This window comes from Myotis nattereri, assembly GCF_964212035.1.
Source record: "Myotis nattereri genome assembly, chromosome: 9".
NCBI classification, from domain to species: Eukaryota; Metazoa; Chordata; class Mammalia; order Chiroptera; family Vespertilionidae; genus Myotis; species Myotis nattereri.
In genome coordinates, this window is record NC_138084.1 from 24485218 (window position 1) to 24506692 (window position 21475).

General features: G+C 43.0%; 1 protein-coding gene across 1 annotated transcript in view; it reads left to right on the plus strand.

Moving 5' to 3' along the window:
- Positions 1–4439: 4439 nt before the first annotated feature.
- Positions 4440–21475, plus strand: part of LGR4 (leucine rich repeat containing G protein-coupled receptor 4) — a gene marked incomplete at its 5' end in the record, with an annotated part of 95518 nt that continues 78482 nt past the window's right edge. The window contains one exon of the mRNA XM_081100457.1: positions 4440–4624. Within this exon, the coding sequence (XP_080956583.1) occupies positions 4440–4624 (185 nt within the window). The remainder of the gene's footprint in view (positions 4625–21475) is intronic.

Sequence of the window (21475 nt, forward strand, 5' to 3'; positions counted from 1 at the left end):
CTCACCATGGAGACCAGAAGTTTGAAAGACTACACAATCTCAGCTTACAGAAAAAGGAGGTCACCTTTGAGGTACATAATCCTAAAGATGGTTTTAAAAACAATCAGATTTCAATAAAGGATCAGCACCTACACAACAGGGTTGGGAAACTATGGTCCACAGGCCAGAACTAGTGCAACATTCATTTTCCTCAATAAAGTTTTATTGGAACATAGCCACATCTATTTGTGTTGTTTTTTTTATCCTTTATTTCCCAATAGGAAATAAATAGGCAATGCAAAACAGAGTACACCGAATATCCAATAAATACATGAGAAGATGCAGTTGTAATCAGGAAAATTAAAATTTAAACTACACTGATTTCATTTCGTATGTATCAGATTTGCAAATATTTAAGTCTTACAGTATTGTGTTGGTAGGATGTAGAGCAGCGGTTATCAACCTGTGGGTCGCGACCCCTTTGCGGGTCAAACGACCCTTTCATGGGGGTTGCTTAAGACCATCGGAAAACACATATATAATTACATATTGTTTTTGTGATTAATCACTATGCTTTAATTATGTTCAATTTGTAACCATGAAATTGGGGGTCACCACAACATGAGGAACTGTATTAAAGGGTCGTGCATTAGGAAGGTTGAGAACCACTGATGTAGAGTAATGGGTAATGGGGTTTCTTATTCTCTGCTGAAGGAAGCACAAATAAGTACCATCACTTTTGAGAGCAATTGGACAATAACCCATAATGGTGAATGCACATAATTTATGACCCAACAATTCAACTCTTACACACACACACACACACACACACACACACACACACGGGGTTGGGGGAGAAAGAGGATACATTTTACAGAAATTCTTGAATGAATGAGGAGAGTTGTACAAGAATATTCATGGTAGCATTGTTACGAAAAAATATTTTAATGAGAAATGGATAAATAAATACTGGGTATATTTTTTAAATGGAATACAATATGATAATGAAAATGAATTAACAGTAGCCACATATTTCATAAACATGAATAAGGCTCACAGCTTGAGTGAAAAAAGCAATTTGCAGAAGAGTACGGGATGATATTCTCTATATGCGAAACAATACTATGCATTGTTTAGGGATACACACATATGAAAAGCATAAACATATGGATAGGAATTATCAAGTGTAGGAAAAGGCTTACTTCCCCAGGAGAGGAAGAAGAAAAGGAATATGATTGGGGAGGGGTCCAAAGGGAGCTTCAATTACATTTGTAACATTTTATTTCTTAAGCTGGTTGCTGTAAACTCAGACTTTTGTTCTTTTTGTAAATTAGAATTATTTCATAAAAAGTAAAATTCTGTATATTTGAAGACTTTTAATCCTGTCGTTCATTATCACACTGCCAGAGAGCCCCTCACGCATCCCCTTACCCCTAATCTCCCAAGTTTTTATTTCCTTAATGAAGCACCTTGGGCCCATTCACCCAGCAGATAGGGCCTCTGCATAAGGTACACTTATGCAGGTTCTATATTTACAAGAGTGCTTGGGTGAGGTGGTGAGTGGGACCAAAGTCCAGCTTGTCCTCTAGACAACAGCCTTGTGCCCTTTGCACAAAAGCCCCGAGGTAAGCATCATTCGAAGTGGGTACCCTCTTTGTTGCCCCAAAGCACCCTGCGGTATATGCAAAAACACAGCAGCCAGGCTCCACCTCCTGTGTTCTAGCAAGTGGATGCTACAGATTTACTCATCCAGAGTCATGAAAAACTAGAAAGAGGAACCAGTCTGGAGGCAGAGTCTCTATTAAGTTTATTTTTTACTTGCTATCAAATGTTGGTTCATCCTGATATCTTTCTAGGTTCTTATGGTTTATGTATGAGCGATTTTTTTTCTAGTTATTTGGGAGTATATCTTAAAAATTACCTTCTTTTGCTCTCTTAGGACATCTTACCTAAAAGGTGAAGGCGAATTTCCAATTTATCTTTAATGCAAAGCATGTGCAATGTATCAACTATAAGAAATACTAACACTCTGACAGAAATTACCTCTTTTCTAAGTCCTTTGTTCCTACTATTTTGTCTCGCCAAGTTGCAAATTTGAATCCTCCTTTCTTACCTGCACCTGATGGACTATAGCAATTTATTCTTCAATACAATCTACATGTCTCCTTTCTCCAAAATCTAATGCTCTCCTTTTACCTAAGTTGCCAGCCCTAAGATTTTATTCCATGGAGGCAGAGAATAAAGTTCCCAAGTGTGGTTCATGGACCACCTGAATCACTTTCATGTGATGGGCATCAAAATGCTGATGCTATGCCCCAGCCCTATTAAATCACCTTGCATTTTTCATCCAGCTTTGTAGGCGATTCTTATACTTACTAAAGTTTGAAAACCATACTTTAAAAGAAAGGAAATGGGTTAATTAGCAAAATAAAATCAAGTGGTTTAGTCTAAAATTGTTATTTAAAAACAATAGAAAAAAGTGATATCTTGACAAGAGAAATGCTGTCATCTTTCAATGTTGTTGTAAAGGAGAGGTCTGAATGGAATAATTAAGGAACCTTGATTTACAATTTTTCCTCAGTTCACCTGCTTATGAGAGTTGCTAGAAAATAATGAAAATGATTTAGACAATGGAAGCCAGAAGCCTGGGAGTTTTCCTGTGATGATCTCTGGCTGACCACAATATCTGAGAGCTTCAGATGTATTATCTGTAAAACCAGATGGTTGTCCTTCTATCTTTCTCTTTCACACCTACAATTATAGGAAATGTGTAATCCCTAAAACCTAAAGTCAGAGCATAGCGTTATATATTGATTCTCTAGCATATAAATAAATGTATTGTATTTTAGCCATATGCCCAACCAGGCATTATTTTTAAAGATAAACACCTGAATGCAAAGATGAAAATGTTTCAGTTTAGGTCTTCGTTGAGTTGTTTTTATTTTCTTTACTTACGTGCCACGAATAGTCAACTTTATGACAGTGACATTTTTTAACCTTATCTGCCTTAAAGTATTCATGAAAAATGTCTCTAATATAGAGTAAAACAACCCAAAGGCATAGTAAAAAGCAAGAAAAGAGGTGCCCATAAGTAGTATTTGGTACAAATAATGATTCCATGGGGGTCTATTAAGCCACAAAAGTCCAGAAGGGGAAGGAATGCTGATAATTACCTAACATCAAAGTTGCTGTTGGCTTCTCAATGGTAGTCACTTAGCACTCAACCTTTTTGTGGTCTGGAGAAATTGTCCAGTATTCAGAAACAACACTTCCTTTGATCCTTACAAAATACTCGTGTTTTAGGATTTTAAAGTATGTGAGAAAGCAGTCTAAATTTGGGTCACCAAAATTCTGTGTCGTCCATGGCTAATTGCTAAGATTTAGCTACCAAGTACATATCAAGATAGGTATAAAGATCTCAGGTGAAAGGAGAGGTTTGTGGGATATACTGTTTTAATTCGGTATATAGCTAAAACCCAAATATATTTGTCGGATTAAGGGAGACTTTTTCTCTCCTCTTCAAAATATTTTTTCCATTTGCATAGCTCCCAAAGTCCGCTCCCGTTGAACAGTGGAGAGTCATTTGAAACTTAACTGAAGGTTGCAGGCAAGTTCTATTTTTTTAGGTCATCCAGTTTAGGGGATCCAATTTCTGCAGGAGGAAGAAGATGGGTGGGGGAGGGAAAAGCCGACTCGACGTCTTTATATTCTTATACCTTCAATCCACAACCTGCCACACAAATAGAGCCAAGTCAGGGATTTCGCCTTGAACCACCACCACCACAACCTTGTCACTCACGCCCGATACACACGCCCCTCTGGCCCCGCTCTTGACCAATGGCGGCTACCCTTCTTGCATAGTAATGAGCCCGAGACCTCCCCGGGCCAATGGCGCTCCGGGAGAAGGGTTAGTTTTGCATGTACCTAAGTGATTTGCATAACCCGGCGGCTGGGGGCTTGGGAACCCGAGCGTGCAACCCTAGAAGGGAAAAGGACGGGAGGCGATCGAGCCGCGGCGGAGGGAGAGCGAGCAAGCGCCCGGGTGTCGGTGCGAGAGCCGGGCGGGGGCTGGGGCGAGGGGCCGGCATGGCTGGAGGCTGCGCTCCGCAACCTTGAAGAGCGGTGGCCGCGGGAGGCCGGGGACGCGAGGCGGGTGCGATGGCAGAGCGCGGTCTCCGCGGCGGCGCCCGGCCGGGCCGGCTGGCCTGAGCCGCCGCGGGAGCAGGGCTGCCTCTGCGCTTCCATGGAGCAGCGGGAAGGGCGAAACTCCGGAGCGCCGCGTCCCTGCGCTGCTGCCCCGGACTGTTGAAGGCGCCGAGCCCGCGCCACCGCTGAGACCGGAGAGCCGCGGCTCCCACCCGCAGGCCGGCCGCCCGGGGGCGGCGGGGGCGTCGGAGGGCAGCGGAGGCGCGCCGAGCGAGGGCGCCGCGGGAGAGGCCGGCGCGGAGGCGATCGCAGCAATGCCAGGCCCGCTCGGGCTGCTGTGCTTCCTCGCCCTGGGGCTGCGCGGCTCCACCGAGCCCAGCGGCGCGGCGCCGTCCCTGTGCGCGGCGCCCTGCAGCTGCGACGGCGACCGTCGGGTGGACTGCTCCGGGAAGGGGCTGACGGCCGTCCCCGAGGGGCTCAGTGCCTTCACCCTAGCGCTGTGAGTGCGGGGGGGAAAAGGGATCGAGGGGGTGGTGGTGGTGGTGGGAGGCGGGGCGAGTGGTCAATCCCAGCCCACCCCCCAGGTCCGAGGAGGGGGGCGCCAGTCACCTGTGTGTGGGGGTGCTTGGCACCCACCCCGGCGCCGCGGGCTTTCCAAACTTGGCCAGCCTGTGTGCGAGCCGTGAGTAGCTCATTTTCTAGACTCTTCGGGACACAATCACTCCTCCCCCCAATTCCCAAGTGCATCTGGGTGGGGATCTGGGGCCAAGGAGGAGGGAGGAATCTGGAAACACTTGCCCCTGGCAGCCTTTTCAATTGACCTTCCCTTTTCACACCGTCCCCCTCCATCTCTCCCCCCGCCCCAGCTCAGCAGGCTAGAGGTTTGCAGTGGGCGGGGGTGAGGGCGCCTAGAACTCTAGAACTTGGCCGCAGTCTGCAGACCTAGGCACGTTTCTTGGGGAAGCACCTGGAGCCTCCTGGTTCCAGCATGTGGGAAGAAGAAACACCTGCACCTCAGGGCGAGCCTCCTCCCCATGTGGCCCTCTCCGGGTAGAGCGACCTGGCACCTCCGGCCAGTTCCACTCCCGCCTCCCCAGCAGACGCCAGGGACCTGGAGCAGGCAGGCGAGCGAGGCCAAAACAAGGGAGGAGGAGGGGGAAATTGCAGGTTTCTCTTGGTGAAAATACTCTTCTTACCCAACAAGGCCTTTTAAAGAAAGAATTCTAACCTGAAGGACAGGATTTTGGAAGGAAAAGTTCCCGAACATATGCTCTGCCCCATTGGAAAGGTCGGCAGGCAGCAGTTTTCTGCTATCTTGTAAGCAGCAGTTTTCCTTTCCAGCTGCCAGCGCTTGGGAAAACACTCAAATGGTTCCGACTTAAAAATCTCCTTTCTCAAACAGGGACCAGAGAGCTTTAGACATGCCCTTCAGCAAGGAAGAGGTATCTGAAATCTGCCTTGGGGGTGGCATTGGGAAATGCCACCAGGAGAGGCAGAATAAGGTAACCGAGTGCAGGGCTAGGTGTATGCTCTTGCTCCTGGGCAGCGCGGCCAGTGGGGTGAGTAAATCTAGGGCTGTAAAAACTGCTGGAGAGAGAAAGGGACGGAGAGGCTCTTGGGTGAAGGGAATTTCCTTTTACCTTATGGCTCCTGCAAGGGACCTCTTAGAAATAGACAGTTTTAAAGGAATGACAGGCCCGGTGAAGAAATCCTTTCTCTGCCAGCCAAAGGCATTGCTGTGTTTCCAGGGTGTGTGTGTGTGTGTGTGTGTGTGTGTGTGTGTGTGTGTGTGTCTGCTTGCCCTCTGGAAATGGGGTTGTCTTGATAGGCCTGCTGCCTTGGAAGCTGGCTCATTCAGGGACCCCCCGGCTTCTTTCTCAGTTCTTCCCCAGTCTCAGGTGTTGGTTACATCTTTGAAGCTATTTTCCTTCAGGATGGTGAAGTTTAACTTTTCAATGCAAAAAGTTAACTTGGCAATGAAGTCTAGTTTGCCCACAAGGGTACATTAAGTGGGAAAGTGGGAGTGAAGAGAAATAAGGGCAAGACCTGGGTAGAGAGGATGGGGCTGTTTTTCTCCCAGGTCGTCTTGAAACTTTCAGGTACCTCACCACGGGAGAGCTGTCTTTACCCAAAACCTCTGCCAAGCCTCTCTATAGTAGAAAAGCATAATTTTACTGTTTTGACCATTGTAAAGACCTTATTTAGCAGATTCCTCGAGTTTTAATGAGTAGGCTTGCCCTATAAGGAAAAGGGCTGTTTTACATTAGTACCTAAAACCACAAAGAAATAGCACATTTTTATGAGAGCACACTCCTCTCTGTGGAACACCAGGCGTCTTCCTTTAGAGCTCACTGCAGGTCGTGAAATGCTATCTTCTCAACCTTGAGCGTTACAAAATATATTGCTCATGGCTTGGGAAAGAGAAGAATAATTGGCACCAGTCCAGATTAGATTGTCTGAACTAGCATCAGCATAGCCCTTTCTGAGCTGCAGTGGTGAGCAAGTGTGTTTGATTTTCTTCTTCCATCTGAACCTATGGAGTGATCGTATACCCTGATCACCCCTTATGTCACCGTAATGCTCTTCATTTCACTCTCAAAAGTATGTAGTATATGCACACCCCATCGAAAGGGCAGTCAGTGTGTTTGCATTTGGGGGAAACCAGCTGATTCTCAAAAGTCACGTTGAGCTCTAGCCGGTTTGGCTCAGTGGATAGAGCGTCGGCCTGTGGACTGAAGGGTCCCAGGTTCGATTCCGGTCAAGGGCATGTACCTTGGTTGTGGGCACATCCCCAGTAGGAGGTGTGCAGGAGGCAGCTAATTGATGTTTCTAACTTTCTATCCCTCTTTCTTCCTCTCTGTAAAAAAATAAATAAAATATATATTAAAAAAAAAAAGCCACGTTGAGAAGGGGCAGGTGCTGTGGTTCTGCACACTGCAGTGGATCTTTTTTTTTAGTAAGTTTTTACTGATTTCAGAGAAGAAGGGACAGGGAAATAGAAACACCAGTGATGAGAGAGAATCATTGATCAGCTGTGTCTGGCATGCCACCTACAGGGGATTGAGCTGGCAACCCAGGCATGTGCCCTGACTGGGAATCGAACCCTGACCTCCTGGTTCATAGGTCCATGCTCAGCCACTGACCCACACCAGCCCTGCTTACAGGACGCCTTGGATTCATTTGAGGCCTCTTTCCAAATCTGCTCTCCCATCACCGCCTAAGTGGGCTGCAGTTACACACCAAGGGACCAGATCCGTGGTTCCCAACGTTTAGTTCACAGATTTCGAATTTCTGGAGCATGTTCATCAAGGCCAATTTCATTTACACATGAAATTACAAACGCAAAAATGGAAGTTCAAAAGATGAGACTGGTGATTATTCATCAAAGTTCTTTTACTTTCTCCTCATTCCTCAATGGTGGTGTACTTTCACCTCCCCCAGGGGTGTGTGATCCCACACTGGAGGCCCCAGGACTGACTGAGGGCAGGGGTCCAATCCCCCCGCCTCCCTTGGTATCCACAGAGCCTGGTACACGGTAGGCACTTAGAAAGGTTGCAGTGGGTAAATAAAGACTCAAGGCCACACCGAGGGGCAGAATTGGGAAATGCAGCTCCGATGCCATCCCACATGCGATTGCCCAATTCAGCATTCTCACCATGTAGTCTTCTGTCCAGATCTGAGAAGGCCCCGGAGAGAGGATACCTGCTGCTTCTCCTTTAGGCCTGTTGGGACTTGTTCAGTCTAACAGTGTCTGTTTCCTGCTGAAAGCTACCTTATCTGAGGCTGGGGGCAGAGTCTGTGGTAATCCTCAGTATTGTTGGTGGGATTCCCGTGTTCCCATCACTTGCCGCACCTGCAGTGATTATTTATATTTTGCAACAGCAGTTCTCAGCCCTGTGTCACAATGCACTGGCTTGTCACACTTGACCCTAAGGTGTTTTAAAGGAAGTACTCTTACTAGCATTAACATTTCAAAGTTCATTGGATCAGAAGGATTGACAGTTATTCCTGTATTATGGCAATAAAGTCACTCTTAATCACCTACCTGCCAAGATCCTTGATCCGGGGAGAAAGAGATGAAGTCACAAGGGCGGTAGGGAGGGGATTGCGCACGATTTTCCTCTGGTATGTGTGTGATTGCCACAAACTTGAAGAAATGTAGACCCGGAGCACAGATTTCCACATCCTAGATTATGTCTGGCGCACTGTTTTAAGATTACAAAGGCTGTTTCTCTGGCTTCATGGAGACAGTGGTAGGTCTGAGCCCTTGATCGTTGTCTGGACCAAGCCACCGAGTGATTGTCTGGCCTTTGGGCAAGTCCTTCTACTTTTTCGTCTGATGACAATTTCCTCATCTGAAAAACGAAGTAATTGGATTTACTAGATTCTATCTAAGGCTGCTTGTAGCTTCCAGAAGTTCTACGATTTTATAATTCTTACACAAGTTTAGGGTGGCAAGGTGAGGATCATGTTCTGATCCTCTCATGAAAAGATCCCAGGAGTAGCAGAACATCGTTGTAGGTGAAGTTGCACAAGCCCATTTATTAGCGCTTACTGGGAGGAGGAGTTCTTTGTGTTTAGAAGTGTGTGTTAGGAAGTTTGCCATGGAGACTTGTTGCAGAATGCATGCCTAGCTAAGGCGCTTTAATAGGGTAGAATAGCCCTGCTTGTTTCCTGTGGGTATGGCTTAACACTTGGAAAATAAAATCACCCAGTTTCAGTAATTTGGGTACTGTACAAAAAGTTACTCCATGTCCTCACTTCCATATAATTAGTCATAATCTCTTTAACCTTCACAGTGTGCGTATCCTCGGCATAGGCAGGTTATGGAGCTTTCTGTGTAAAATTAATGGGACTTTGAAACATTTTTAAAAATAATCTCTTGCTTTTTCTTCTCCTTTTGCAAGCATCATCTCAGACTCTTCTCTGGGGTGTATTTTCACTACTCCAAACACCTCTCTTCTTTTCATGGTATCATTTCAAGTCTTTTCTTTTTTTTTTTTAAATATATTTTATTGATTTTTCACAGAGAGGAAGGGAGAGAGACAGTTAGAAACATCAATGATGAGAGAAACATCGATCAGCCGCCTCCCGCACATCTCCCACCGGGGATATGCCCGCAACCCAGGCACATGCCCCTGACCGGAATCGAACCCGGGACCCCTCAGTCCGCAGGCCGACGCTCCATCCACTGAGCCAAACCGGCTTCGGCAAGTCTTTTCTTATGTTTCCTCCAATGTCTGCTGTCTTCCTGGCAGGTCAATAATTAGTGACAAAATGTTTATACCTTTTTTGATGGTAGAATTTTGATATTTCTTGAGTTCTGAATTCCCACCTGTGATGTCAGTGTTAGCTTAGTTTGTGTGGTGTGTCTTTCCAGAGATGTATTTAGTATTATATACAAGTGAATTTGGTTCTGAACACGGTCAATATATGAAGGTCTTGTAGATCCTTTATTTTACAGACGGGGACCTGGTTCTTTTTAACTACAAGAGGGGGAAAGAGCATCCTGCTGGGAATATGGAGAGCTAGTTTCCAGGTCTCTCAATAAATCACACGCATGACCGGGAGAGTGCCGAATACCCAGCCCTTCAGGATCTTGGTTTCTTCACTTTAAAACAAGAAGTTAACAGCTGTTATTGCCAAGAGTTTTATTTCTATTTAATTTGATTTTTGTTTATTTTTTATACATTTCTAGGGTCCTCTCTGTTGTGTCAGTGAAGTCTAGGTGCCTAAATCTTGGACTCTTACCCACCAAGGAAACCTCCAATTGGTCAGCTCTACTGGAGGGATATTTCCACTGAATGGGGAACTCACTTCCTCACAAGGCAGCAATGTGCTGGGTGTGGTCTGAGCAATTCCTAGGATTTGACCCAGTAATTCCCTCATTCTGTGTTCCTTAAGTCTTGTGGTAACCACTAATATTTCATGATTTCCAGTTGAACTAAATGCTCATGGCAGTCATGGTATCACAAGCACTTATTGCCCAGGCAGTTGGCTCTTCGCATTAGAGTTGTAAGGTAACATTGACAACTTAATCTCTTAGGGGAGATCAAAGTTCTGTACCGGTAGGTGGATCCAGGCAAGTTTAGGCATTTTCTTGGCCTCTGTCAGACTATCTCTCAAATTCTTATTTTAATCATCTTTATAATAGTGGGATGTTCTGACAGCCTACAAGTTTGGATTTTGGTTTCTGGTCTCCTTGGCGGTGCCTATCCTTATATTTTCATTATCTTATCAATAAAAAACGGATATTGGAATAGATGATGGCTAATGTCTACCACTGCTTTGAATTTCTCTGAATCTTGCGTTGAATATTAAGCAAAGTTTTAAGAACCGTTTGTTATTGAAATTCTCACTTTTCCTGTATAAAAATACATAGTTACATAAAGCACAATGTTTGTTGGAATACCTCAATTAAAAGTTAAGCCCTGTCAAGTGTGCCCTTCACTCTGAAAAATAACTAATATAACTTAGTGTGTTCTTGGTAAGACAGCTTAGCTGTTTTAATTTTTTAAGCTAGATCTCAAGGTTTTGGCTCTAGAAATAGTTCTACAGCTCGCTCTTTAACTGCCTCCCTCAGCCTTCATGTTTTTGGCAATTTTAAAAACTTGTTTTCCTATGTGTACAAGAACATGGATAACTTTTTTTCTTTTTCCCCCAACTGTTTAGTGAATTGTAGTTTTTTTTAAAGCTTCATTGAGGATAATAAAATGCTCTATTTTTAAATTCTGCCAATGAAGAAGAAAAATCTAGGGCATTTAGCAAATCAGTACTCTTACACAATGGATAATTTGTCTGCCTTTCTTTGCTGTTTTTGTGTCTATGTTTTTAAGTGCTTGATGTTCAAACTGTAGGCGGGGTATCAGCTGTATTGTCTGAAATTGGGTGGGTTCAAAATCGAGTTTAGAAATCAGTCTTAGCAGGAGACAGATCATGATTTTATAGTTCATAGTACTCAGATACCCCCTTTAAATGGCAAGATGGAATTATGGAAGTATATATTCTCATTCACCACCCTTAGACAAATATTTATTATTCAACTATGTATATGGCTGGAACTATTTTTAGCAAGATTCATAAAGCATTCTGAAGTATTCTGTGTCCTGTACCAGCAATTAGAACGATGTTTGGGATGGTTGTTTTCAGTCTCTACAGCATGTTTTGATACCACTACATATTTTAATTGCAAAAAAAGCACATGGCAAAATTTGGCATTATGCATTTCTTATTTTAGATGCAAGTGATTAAAGTTCAGGAATGCCCTTCTAATAGACCAGGAAATGAACATTTAAAAATTATATATATTTTTGTAGTTCTAGCTTTTCTGTACTAAAAGGTCTTAGGGGAAAGCATTGGACACCCCTCCACCCCCCAGTGGCAACATGTTGGTCCATTGGAATATGAGAATATCCTTTGTAAGGAAATGTAAACCATAGATATTTTGGGAAGCAGCTGGGCCAAGAATGGGTATATGTTTCGATCCCAAGCTGGTCTGTTGTCTGTGCTAGAGACATGTGTGGAGGAAGCAAATCTAATATATTACAAGATATTTACTGACCCTTTATTCTTCATATTTAATTTCTATTTAAGTATTCTGAGTCAGTATAAGTAAAAGTTATATAAGCCCCTTTAGCCAGTATTTTTCCCCTTTATTTTTACACTAGAAGGATGTAACTTTTTTTTTTTAAACGGAGTTTTAAATATAAAGGTGACCATTGAAAGAATGAAATCTCAATGCACTCTGACAACAAAATATATTTTTAAAAAAACATTTTTATTGATTTCAAAGAGGGAGAGGAAGAGAGAGAGAAACATCAATGATGAGAGAGAATCATCAGCTGCCTCCTGCATGCCCCCCACTGAGGGGGTCGAGCCCGCAACCCCTGCAACCCAGGCATGTGCCCTGGTTCCTGGGTCGGTGCTCAACCGCTGAGCCACACCCAGCTGGGCACAACAAAATATTTTTGATATTCAAATCAGATTTTAGAATCCACTATCCAGAAAAATCCTGTTAGATTCTCCCCATTCCAGTATATTTAAAAAGTTTTATTTGGTTACATTTTCCCTCCTAAGAAGAGTGACATGCATTTGGCAGGGAGATGGCACCTTTACCTGGGAGCTGTGCTGGGCATGGCTGAGGGACTGCCTGGAATTGCTTCCATTGCCCTCAGGCTGTGAGGTCCTCATTGTAGCTCTCAGGGTGGACCACAGAGTATCATAGTACAAGTGGTGACATCAGAACTCCCTGAGGTGCTTGATTAGAGCTGTTGTCCTAGGATGATAGATGGATGTTATTAAATTCTCACTCTCTTCACATTTCTTGTTTTGAAGGTGCAGGACAGGTGGTGTGCCTCCAAGTCAGCAGTCTTTTCTCAAACTCACTGGGCTGGGATGTTGATTAACTTCCTGGTTTTTCCCATTTTCCTAAGGGGTAAGAAGGTTCATGCTTAGAGACCCTCGGAAAACCTCTATGAATAATGTGTGAAGGGCGTGGTGGGCTAGATTTCCCCAGCAGAGGAAGGCCCGTGGTAGTTGTTCTGTTGTAGACTGTCACCCTTCCCATGTGAGCATCTCAGAGGGCTGCTTTCTTGGAAAAGAATTCTCCAGAGAAGGGAGCACACTGTTTTGACTTACACCTTAGGAACCCAGTATTCTAAAGTCCATCAATTCTTTTCTGTAGTGGTGGGAGAGGAAACAAAGAGTGTGGACTCACCTTTACGGTTCTTAGTGTTTTTGGAGACTCTTCACGCGCACTTCTGTTTTAGGCACTAAATGAATCTGGTCTTTGCATTTCTGAATGTGATGATTGACTGTTGGGTCCTCTTCAAGCTCTCCATATCTCACATCAATTGAAGCATATACAGAATTCTCATAAATTTGATCAGAGTTAAGAAGGGAATATTATCCCCAGCTGGGTTGGCTCGGTGGATAGAGCGTTGGCCTGTGGACTGAAGAGTCATGGGTTCGATTCCAGTCAAGGGTACCTTGGTTGCAGGCTCAATCCTCGGCCTTGGTCAGGGCACGTGTGGGAGGCAACCAATCAATAATGTTTCTCTCACGTGGATGTCTCTCTCTTTCTCTCCCCTTCCCTTCCACTCTCTCTCTAAAGAAGAAAAAGGGGGAATATTAAATAAATTTATACATCTTAAATATTTCAGTATCCTGTTTTAAAGAGTATACCTGATGGGTTTACTAACTGATATTTGGTAATTTTTCTTACTTACTACCAGTTTTCATCCTTGCTGAGCTGCTTCTACTAGTTCTTCTCATTTGATTAGGTTTTTAGAAAATAATCTTAATATTTTCCTGTCTTTGTAATGAAGAAAAATTTTCTTGTTGGCCTTCTGTTCTCTCCAAGGTCATTTTGAGTCCATGGTCATGTAATCCAGCTATTTATGTCATTGCCTACTCTCCAGCCTTCTTTTTATAGGCATATTTTTATGGTTAGGCCTTCAAACATGGTTTTGTTTTTGGAAGTGTGACAGAGTCAAGACCCCTGAATTCCTAAATGTGTGAGCTTGGACATTTTACTTAACCACTTAGGACAGTGGCTTTCCCATCTGCAAAAAAGATAGCTTGCTTTATCTTCAAGGGTCATATGTAGGAACCTTTAAAGCATGATCTCTTTGAGTGATGGTGAGCACCCATTTTTTTTCTCATTTCTTTTGGGAGTGACCAGGAAGTTGTATAATGTTATATGTGTTATCATCTTGTGATTTAAAATCCTAAACCCCCATTTCTGTGTGTGTGTGTGTGTGTGTGTGTGTGTGTGTGTGTGTGTTTTAATGTATATCAGGTTTAAATCCTGTTGTAAACAGCACAGGTGAGCCACTGTGTTAATGAAAAAGAGGCTACTCATCCGGCAGAATTTTTTTTTAAATATATTTTTATTGATTTCAGAGAGGAAGGCAAAGGGAGAGATAGAAATATCACTGATGAGAGAGAATCATTGATCGGCTGCCTCCTGCACACCCCACTCTGGGGTCGAGCCTGCAACATGGACATGTGCTCTGACGGGGAGTCAAACCCTGACCTCTTGGTTCATAGTTTGATGCTCAACCACTGAGCAACACCGGCTGGGCTCTGTCAGATTTTTTTATTTAGAAAACCATAAAGATCCTGGGGCAGGAAGAGTAGGGTATATGTTTTTGTCAAGATCCTTTCTTATAGGTGGTGTGATTCCCATAACAAGAAAGCCTGATGGTGGGGAGGTAAGTGTCTCTGGAGAAACCATAAGAGCTGAAGGGAACTCATTTTCTCGCCTGGGTCTCTCTGACTTGGCACTGCTTTTCTGAGATGGCTGGTCGGGTAGCAAGGTGCTGCTGTCCTAACGGAAGCAGTATTTCTTCTCACATCAAAGGGTCAAAGGACCTGAGACTGTGTTGGTGTGTTCTTTAGAGACTCATTTCCTGCTTCCAGACTTAGGAACATTGAGGATTGTCCTCGTGCCCAGGAGAGCTCCCTGTGGGTCCTCAGTCCACTTCCCATGTTCGGGATGCCTAAGATCTACTCAGGACCCACAGTCTAGCTGTGTTCTTGTTTCTTCCCATCGCTTGTTTCTAGGAATACATAGCTTAGAGAGACCTTTTCTTTTAAGTACTTTGAAAATGATATTTTATTGGATGCCTGTGTATTCTTTTTTTATATATTTGAAACTAATGCTTGTGCTTTGTGGATAAAGAGGAAAAGCTTATTATCTTAAAAGTTATTTTAGAATGAAAATGTTTTCCTTAAAATCTTTCATATTGTGAAAAAGTTATATGGCAGTTATGTTAAGCACAGTTAAAACTTTCTTGGAAACTGGGAAAATCCTTCCGGGTTTTTATTCGGATCTGCTTGGAAAATGAATTTAAATTCGGAGCAGCAGCTAATGTATGGAGCAGTGCTCACAACCTGTTTAGATTGGCCAAGTGTTTGGAATACAGTTGTGCATTTTTTGACCCTGGCTCCCTTTCTTTAAAAAAAAAAATTTGAATGTTTTTCCCATTACCATCTTGACATCTGCCTGGTTACACATGAATAGCTTGACCCAGTCCCTCAGCAGGGAGACTACCATGGCCTTGCTTTCAATAGCCATGTCACCGACAAAGAAAACATATGGACTATTTCATTCCTGGCTTTTGCAAACAGTCTGAGGCTGGGAGGGCAGGGAGCAGGAGGCTTCCTACTTTATGGTAGGTTGGCAAGTTTGTGCGCTAACCACAGGCCCTGCTGTTAGCAATCAGACTGTGTTTTCCACAGCCCCGTTATGTTCTGTGGAAAGGGATTCTCGTGTTCTGGATAAATACGTTTCTAATACCAGATTGAATTAAGTTTGTGCGACCCGCTTCTATGGTGGTGTTTACTATTTAATTATATATTTCACCAAAGGGAGTGTGGGTGTGCGTGTGCATGAGTGTGTGTGTGTGTGTGTGTGTGTGTGTGTGTGTGTGTGACATTTGGATACTATTCTCCCAGGTTGGATATGTGGTGTGTGTTTGATGGATCCACAAGTTGGGAATGAAGAACATAGAACCTTCCTTGAGGACTATTTGCCTTTTTGTGTATCTTCTTGTCAGTTACAGAGAGAGAGAGAGCAATTGATCCCTCCCATGGTAGCTGGGCACTACTGCACTGACCTGCCAAGGTTTTTGCTGCCTGGAACCAGCTTTCCACTTGGGGCTTGGGGACTTGATTTCAGTTCAGCGAGCATTAATGCTCACTTGGCTTTGTGGCATCGGTGTCCCCAGTGCGGAGGCTTGTGAGCAGGTGTGCCTGAGAGAGGACCAAGAATGTGGAAGAGAGGGGTCCATCAATTGCTGTCATTTTCAGGTCTTCTTCTGGGTGAAAAGAATTTGCCCCTGGCACTGCCCTGGCTGAGGTGGTATTTCAGAAGGAGAAGAAAACTAAACAAAACCCTATGACATCCATCCAAAGCTGAGAAGATTCATGACTTCGGCAGAAGAGGGAATGACATACATGTCAGCAGGGTCCTTTCCAACCTTCCAGTTACCCCAGCCTGAATTTCAAGTTTCATTGTCTCTTTGTCATGCTGGCTGGCCTGACAGGTGTTAATGATTTATCTAGAAGGAAGTCAGCTCCTGTTTTATACCAGATATAGCCAGCTATTTAAATGTATAGATGCATCTCATCGAGAAAGTATTTTTGATGGTTCTTGGTATTGATACTGCACATTAACTGTATATCAATGTGCCAAAAATTCCTGCCTTTCACATTTTCTCATAAGAGTAATTCCTTTTGCAGTTCTTGATTATAATAGGTTTCCTTCAAATGTGTTGGCTCTTGGAGGATTACATTTTTAAAAGTTTAGGTTTTATGGTTCTTCCCAAAGGAGTCTATTTGAGGTTCTCCCCTTTCTTTTCGTGCTCTCATACTTTTATCCTAAATTAACTAATTTAATCTTAGATGTTCCATCTTTCTTTCTTTTTTAAATGTGTTTTATTGATTTTTTTTACAGAGAGGAAGGGAGAGGGATAGAGAGTTAGAAACATCGATGAGAGAGAAACATTGATCAGCTGCCTCCTGCACACTCCCCACTGGGCATGTGCCTGCAACTAAGGCACATGCCCTTGACCGGAATCGAACCTGGGACCCTTGAGTCCTCAGGCCAACGCTCTATCCACTGAGCTAAACCGGTTAGGGCCCATCTTATTTTTTTTAACTGACTACTTAACTGACCTTCATAACTATGTCTGTCTGTACTTTTAAAAGAGTAGAATTCTTAGCCCCCCTTTTGCTACCTGACAGTTACTCTTTGATCCCAATGTGTGGAGCATTTTGCTTGCAATGAAAAAAATTTGAGTTATTAGTATAATCATGTTTGGAAAGTCTGATTCAAAAAAATGGGAATTTGGCCCTGGCTGGGTAGCTCAGCTAGTTAGAGCATCATCCAGATATGCCAAGGTTGCAGGTACCATTCCTGGTCAGGGCACATACAAGAATTAACCAAAGAATCCATTCATAAGTGGCACAACAAATTGATGTTTCTCTATCTCTGTCTCAACTCAATCAATAAAACAAAGCAAAGAAGGAAATTTGATGAGGAATTGCTAGGCCTACTTGTTTACTGGGCATGTTACATGTTTTAACACTAATTTCCACCAGGAACCATTCTAGGTCTCTGGCATGGTTCTCATTTCACAGCTGAGCAAACAGCTTGCTCAGTGGGCCCACAGTTAGTGGGTGGTAGTTGGTCTGTGACATTTATGAGTTCAGTTTGTTTGTAGTTTGCTTGGGTAGTTGACAGAGACTATCAGAAGAGGAAAAGGTACAATGAGAAGGGAAATGGTGAGAAGCTACAGGTTATTATGGGGTGGGGAGGGACAGAACTGAAAAGAAAACATCCTGAAGAAGCAAACACACGTGTATACAGGGGGAGACTGACTTGACTGGGGAGTAGCGTATATGCAAAAATCCAGTCACTGTGTAGAATTGTCTTTTATTCATAGCAGAATTTTGATGTACCTCTCCTAGACTCTTGGCTTTATGTACCTCTTTGTAAAAGCTTTCATATAATTTTCTATGTTAATAGCGTTCTTCCTGTGTCAGGAAAATATCAGTCATGCATTTTGGCTGGCCGTTTCTTTGGTGGAATTCACATAGGTAGTATGTGAGGATCAGATCTGTTCGCGTGCTCACTTTTCTGTTTCTTAAGGAGCAGATTTCTGAATGTGCTTCTTTAAAGCAAAACCCTGAAGTCAATTAAAAAGCAGAGTGTGCAGTATGATGGTTTCCATATAGCTTGCTCCCTTCCACTCACTGGAATTTCCTGCCTCTCCTGTTGAAGATGTTTTTATAGGGAAGTCAGCATAAAAGTGAATCACCCATGAGCCTCCCTCCCCCCCACCCCCCAGGCATTTCGTTTGGTCAACTTGGTATTAATTTAGTTGGTACTCTTTAGTTGACTTGAACACTGTGTTGATTGTGTGAGCTGATGTTTATTAAACTGTTAATATTTTACAGACTAGATGGGTTCCTGTTTGGATCTATGTGTTCCTTCCTTTAGCAGCAGGGCTGTTCATGGTTGAATCTGTGGCCACAGTTTTTATTTTTAATGTCCTGGTGACAGCTGGCCCCATCCTGGACAGTCATGTACTTGGTGACCTAAAGGTTGTCTTCTCCTGTAAGCGTTTTGCCTCTTCCTTTTGCTTATTCTTTGTCACTAAGAGCTTCTTCTTGGTCTGTTCTACCATTCAGATAAACCATGACCATCATCGTGTTATTAGCTTAGATGCTAATTATAAACAAGTTGTTGAGTATCAGGCATTATGTGAAGTGCTATACATGCATTATCTCTTTTTTTTTAAAGTATATTTTTATTGATTTCAGAGAGAGGAAAGGAGAGGGAGAGAGAGATGGAAACATCAATGATGAAAGAGAATCATTGATTGGCTGCCTCCTGCACGCCCCCTTCTGGGGATCGAGCCCACAATTCGGGCATGTGCCCTTGACCGGAATCGAACCCAGGACCCTTCAGTCTGCAGGCCAGTGCTCTATCCACTGAGCCACACTGGCTAGGGCGCGTTATCTCTTTAATACTCCCAATAGCCCTCTAAAGCACATGCTGATACTTTCTCCATTTTAGAGATGGAGAAGCCATGTGTGGTGAGGGCACACAGGTGATAACTGAGGTGTACTTGGGGTGTTGGATCTTGGTTTTTCAGACCAGGGTTATTTGGCCGAGTGGGATATATGACCGTGTTCTTTAGTGCTCCTTTTAGATGTAGGCTCATCTGTCTTGCACGCCAATGATATCTTGAACTGCTCATTTTATAGATGAGGAATTAGTTCTGGAGGGTTTATACCTGTTTTGGCTTTTGCTTGAAGTGTTCTCAGCTCCTTAGAATGTATATTTGGACTCTTGTAAATCTTAAAGTTCACCTGGCGCTGTGGTCTTAAGGCTCTTGTGTGTGTTACGGACCACTCATCAGAAAGGCTAGGTCTTTCCATGGGGGAAACAAAAAGTCCATTTTCCCAAAGGACATATATTTACATGTATGTGTTTATAGACTGATATCTGTTTATTATTTGCTGAACCTTTCAATTATATAAATCATAACACCACATTCTTGCTAATATCTTTCAGACCTTCCGTTCCTTCTGAGTCTACTTCTTTTCAGAACTGGTAGAAAACAGTTCATCTGATGAAATTTTCCATTCATCAGGGAACGAAACCAGTTACATGTAGTTGAATGACTTGCCCAGAACCATTGGTGGCCCTCCAGAGTAGGTTAAAAACAAAACAAAGCAGAAAGAAGCTCATTATCTGAATAGATGGTCTTTTCTTTGACTATGTAAACCCTTGAATATTTAATAAGATTTTTGACTTGTGTTGCTTGTCAGATGGTAATATTTCTGGTGCTTCTTCTCTGTCTTTTGTTCAGTCTTTCATGGGCCTAGTACTTTATTAAAATTGTAGGAAGTGGTTAATTTGTGGAGGTGAATAAACAGGTTTCATGCAAATAATTTGATTAGTTCAAACTATTTTTTAAGAGCTACTAATGTTTGTATAATGGTTCATGGAATCAATAATCTTTCAACTGGAAAGTAATAATTACTTATTAAGATAATGTCAGTACTCAACTAATTTGTTCAACATATATTCATTAAGCGCTTTATGTGTTAGGAATTGTTTTCAGTGTTGGGGACACAGATATCTAATGATGTCTGCCAGTGTCCCTGCCCTAATATAGGTTACCTGGCATGGAGTGGGGTAGGTGTGCTGGCAGACAATTTAAAAAAATAAACACAATACATTTATAAGGTCAGGTGATATTAAGTACTATCAAGAAAAATGAAACAGGATGATGGGGGCTCACTATTTAAATAGGGTAGTCAGGGAAGGCTTGAATGAAATGATTAAGATAATTACTGGTTAAGGTTATCAGTCAATATTTGTTGGAATATGAATTCAGCTTAAGCAATGGCAAAACAAGATTTAAAACGTTTCTCCCCACCTCATAATGATAACTTAGTTCAAACATAAAAGTAATAAAATCAATACAACATAATAAACTGGGACATCAGTACACGGGAATCGTATACAGCAATAAAAGAACAAAGTATTGATACAGGCAACAACATGGGTTGGTCGCAGGGCTATTATGCTGAGTGAAAAAGACAACTTCTTCTAGCAGTTTGATGTCATTTAAAGTACTGGAGAAATGACAGCATTATAGTGATAGAGAACAGGTCAGTGGTTGCTAGGGTTAGAGATGGGAGGGCAGGTGACTGGAAAGGGGTGGTAAGCAGAATAAAGGATGTTGATTTGGTTTATACTATTGGTGTAGTTGGCATCTAGAGCCCCTAAAACCAGGAATGGAGATGAGAGCAACATTTTCTTTGAGAGCATATTTTTACTTCATAGCAACAACATTATGGGGAGTTCTGTTTCATTTTCTATAGGGATGTGTATAGAATTGAAAGTGCCTGTTTTCTTCAAGGAATTGAAAGTCTTCTGCCAGGAGGAGTTGAAAGTGTTCATTCTACCCAGGGCTTTGTTTCAAGTGGAGTAATATGCCCGTGTTTGTTTGTTTTGTTTTGTTTTTTTGTGGTGATGGAGCAGTTTGTTTCTTATCATTATTGTAGTGGTGGCTGCATGAATCCATACATGTTATTAAAAAAAATGAGTGCATATAGTAGTGGGATAAGAGTAGGATCTGTAGTTTAGTTAATACATAAATTTTTTTGGTTTAGCTAATCTATATTAATAAAGGGGTAATATGCTAATTAGACCGGGTCGATTGGACATCTTCCAGTTATCCTGCCTTCCTTCCGGACAAAGCCACGGTGTCAGGCTGGCAGGGGTGGGGGTTAAGGGCAATCAGGCTGGCAGGGGAGGGAAGTTAGGGGCGATCAGGCTGGCAGGCAGAGGCAGTTAGGGGTGATCAGGCAGGCAGGCAGGCAGGCAGAGTGGTTAGGGGCGATCAGGCAGGCAAGCAGGTGAGCGGTTAGGAGCCAGCAGTCCTGGATTGAGAGAGGGATGTCCGACTGCCGATTTAGGCCTGATCCCGCAGGGGGGATCCCAGATTGGAGAGGGTGCAGGCTGGGCTGAGGGATTTCCCCCACACACCCCCAATCTCCCATGAACGATTTTCATGCACCGGGCCTCTAGTGTATTATGGTTATGTACAATGTTGCCATAAGGAAAAGCTGGATGACGGTTAAAAAAGCTCTCTATACTATTTATTCTTGCAACTTCTGGTGAGTCTTAAATTATTTCAACAACAACAGATATGCCAGATCAGTTTAGGTCTTGAGAAATCTTAGTCCTGGTCTCTCTCCTTAAGTAAAGTGAGGAAACAGTCTCTGAGGTGAGATGATAACTTGAGGTCACAGAGCCCAAGTC